General features: G+C 27.7%; 1 protein-coding gene across 3 annotated transcripts in view; it reads left to right on the top strand.

The window, feature by feature from the left end:
• LOC102673997 overlaps positions 1-2,879 on the top strand; it is a 3,711-nt gene extending 832 nt beyond the window's left edge. Inside the window, exons 1-4 of one of the 3 annotated variants that reach the window (XM_006618324.2) lie at positions 216-233; positions 1,111-1,352; positions 1,574-1,954; positions 2,032-2,781. In XM_006618324.2, the coding sequence (XP_006618387.1) occupies positions 1,113-1,352; positions 1,574-1,954; positions 2,032-2,781 (1,371 nt within the window). In that variant the 5' untranslated portion in view covers positions 216-233; positions 1,111-1,112. Of the gene's footprint in view, positions 1-215; positions 234-1,110; positions 1,353-1,573; positions 1,955-2,031 lie in introns of those variants that run through there. The other 2 variants (XM_006618323.2, XM_031511795.1) reach the window with 2 other exon arrangements.
• The last annotated feature ends 121 nt before the right edge of the window (positions 2,880-3,000 follow it).

Below are 3,000 nucleotides of genomic sequence, written 5' to 3'. Positions count from 1 at the left end.
TATATATATAAGAGATGATTTTAAAAAAATACAAATACTACAAAAGGAAAATAATTGCAAAATCAGCATTGGAGTGCCGGTTAACGGAGCAAGGAAACATCAGCAAATGAAATCAACATCGAATCGCGCATTAGCATACAAAAATACTGATGCTGGCCTTATTTACTTTGCCGATCAAGATTTATGCATTCCGTCCAAACAATAAGATTTCGTATTTAGGACACCGTAAAAAAGTTGCGTGTACTTAAATGAAAGAATATATCTTACTATATTGTATGTTTCGGTCAATTAGGAAATTGAGAAATTTACTTCAAATAAGATAGAAAATTATTTATTAATTTAATTATTGTTTTTTGTGTTAATATCGTACAACATTAGAATAAAATCAATATTCTATATGAAGAATTAATTAGTTAATTGATATTATTATATAAAATTTTATAAGATTTATTTTAATTTCAATTTTTTTTATTTCAAAGTGGATATTAAGAAATATTAAGAATATATTATATTTAATATTCTAAAATATACATGCAATTAATTCCTTGGAAGAATTAATAATAATCGAAGAATACAATAGAGACAGTGCAAATTATACTTCCTGATTTCACTCGATTGTCGCTGAAACGCTGGACGGAAGGAAGACGCATTCATGCTCTGTTTCAGCGACTCGAATTCACTGAGTTTCTACAGGATATACCTATTGAGATTTTAATGATATCGCGACACAAAAATATAATTTTTTGTTTCTTACAAGTTTTGAAAGTGTCATTATAATTGGCTTTATCATAACATCATAAAGAATAATAAAACTGACCACTATTTTCCCTATTCATATTAGATTCTTATTATATATAATTTTCACTTTGATTTTTCTTCTATTTTGATGATCTATAAATAATATCTTATTCATATTATTCTTTTATAATGATGAAATCTAATCAAATTGAAAATTTCATAATAAAAAATTTATGTAATATTAAAATGACTTTATTATACAATTTTATTATAATATATATTATATTATATATATTTATTATAATATATATATATATATATATATATATATATTATTTTTAATAATATGTATTATTTTCTTATCGATTATAGAGATGGTGTCATTCTGTGAGATATCAGTGATTATATTATTGACATTTTCTTCGATTAATTTCATTCATTCGAATATTGACAATTGGGAAGCATGTGGTGGAAGATTAGAACGTGCCCTAGATGCACTTCACAAAGACTCGAGTAGACGAAAAGGATTTGAAGAAGAGAAATCAGGAACATTGTATCAGCAAGAACTTCGTTCAGTACCACTTGAAATGTCTGTCTCCCGGATTGTTGTAAAAGTAATATTTATTGCATGAATTGAATTATAATCTATATATTGTAAATATCAAGATAAATCTTGATATTTCTTTCAATTAACGATTAATATATAAATGAAATATTTACATTTGCATTTAAGAGAAAATTTTCAAAATGGAATTTTATATTTATATATCATTTTTTTTTATAAATTTAATTTAATTTGTTTGTATTAATTTAGACATTGTTTTTCAAATTTTAGTTATCACAAGGAGCTAGAAACACGGGAAATTGGGCTAGGGTTGAAAAATGCATTTACGAACCCAACAACAATTCTCTTCAAACTCGAGTCATGTTCAATGATTTATCTGTTTCTGGAATGATTTCGTTAATACCACGGGATCATCAATCTCCTATATCAGCTGAGTCTTGCAGAATGACTCTAAGATTGAGACGGGCAGGTGTTGATTTTTTAACGAGTCCAATCGCTCGTGGCAGAGGGCAAATGCGCATTCGTACAGAATCTAGTTTTTTAGAGCCGAGATTTGCTTCTATTTATGCTTATGGTTGCCATCCTACACGTTTAGACAAACAAATTAAGAGACAGGACAAATGGCCTCCGTTTTATCCACCTCGAGATGAAGTAATCTATTTGTATCATTTTTAATTAATTAATTAAATTTTCGATATATTGGGAATGAAACATTTAATATTTTCTAGTATACAATTCTACCTTTAGCATTGAATGATGATTATGAAGCAGCAGAGCCACGTCAATTGATCGGTGTTTCGAAAGAGGTAGACGTTATCATTCCGAACGAAACTCGTCAATCTCGTTTTGTAAACGCTCCTGTTACAAAATTAGGAATATGGAAGAAAAATGTCTGGCTCACCAAATCTCCATTGCGGAAAAGGCGGGCTCTTGTAAAATCTAATGTTGTTGCGAGTTCTTCGGATGTACATCGTTTTTCAGATTCTTTTAAAAATGGTCATAAAGCTAATATTCGTTCCATAAGGATACCGAGATCAACGGAGATGATCACTCCTCAAGATTTTGTAACCGCATTGATTAATAAACGGTCAAAAACCAACGAAATTGGTAATTGCACCGAACATCGAACAGGGCAGAGCAATCTGACCGATATAACTAAAATTCTTTTGAGAAATTTGGATGACAGCAAATCAAAGACAAATGTCAAGAGAGAAAAAAGTTACCCGAAAATGGAAAATGAGGAATCGAAAGAAACTAGACATTTATATATTGATGAATCGTTAGATAATATTTTTTCGATTGATCTAGAAAACGATAGTAAAAATTGGCAATCTAAAGAAAATATAGCTAGAGAAATGGAAGATGTTTTTTTAAGAGGTGCTAGTCAAGCTTTGACCAGATATATTGAAAGACAATTGCATCCTGCTATTAAAGAAACACTTATGATTTCTATGGGATATACTATCAGTTATGGATAATATGTTCTTCATTAGTTAGTAATAATTTCTTATAATTTAATTTCTCGAAAATTTAAATAAATATTGTAGAAATTTAAATAAAATTTAAATTATTGCTATAATATTAATGACAGATGTTTATAGCATCGAGAAAAAAAAATATATATATTTATTTATTTATTTATATAAAGATATATATATATATATTATATAAAATTATACATTTTTATTTTTTCCTTT

The sequence above is a fragment of the Apis dorsata genome, unplaced genomic scaffold (assembly GCF_000469605.1).
Source record: "Apis dorsata unplaced genomic scaffold, Apis dorsata 1.3 scaffold_348, whole genome shotgun sequence".
In the NCBI taxonomy this organism is placed as follows: domain Eukaryota; kingdom Metazoa; phylum Arthropoda; class Insecta; order Hymenoptera; family Apidae; genus Apis; species Apis dorsata.
Note: the sequence above shows the minus strand (reverse complement) of the source record. Positions and strands in the feature narration are given on the sequence as shown.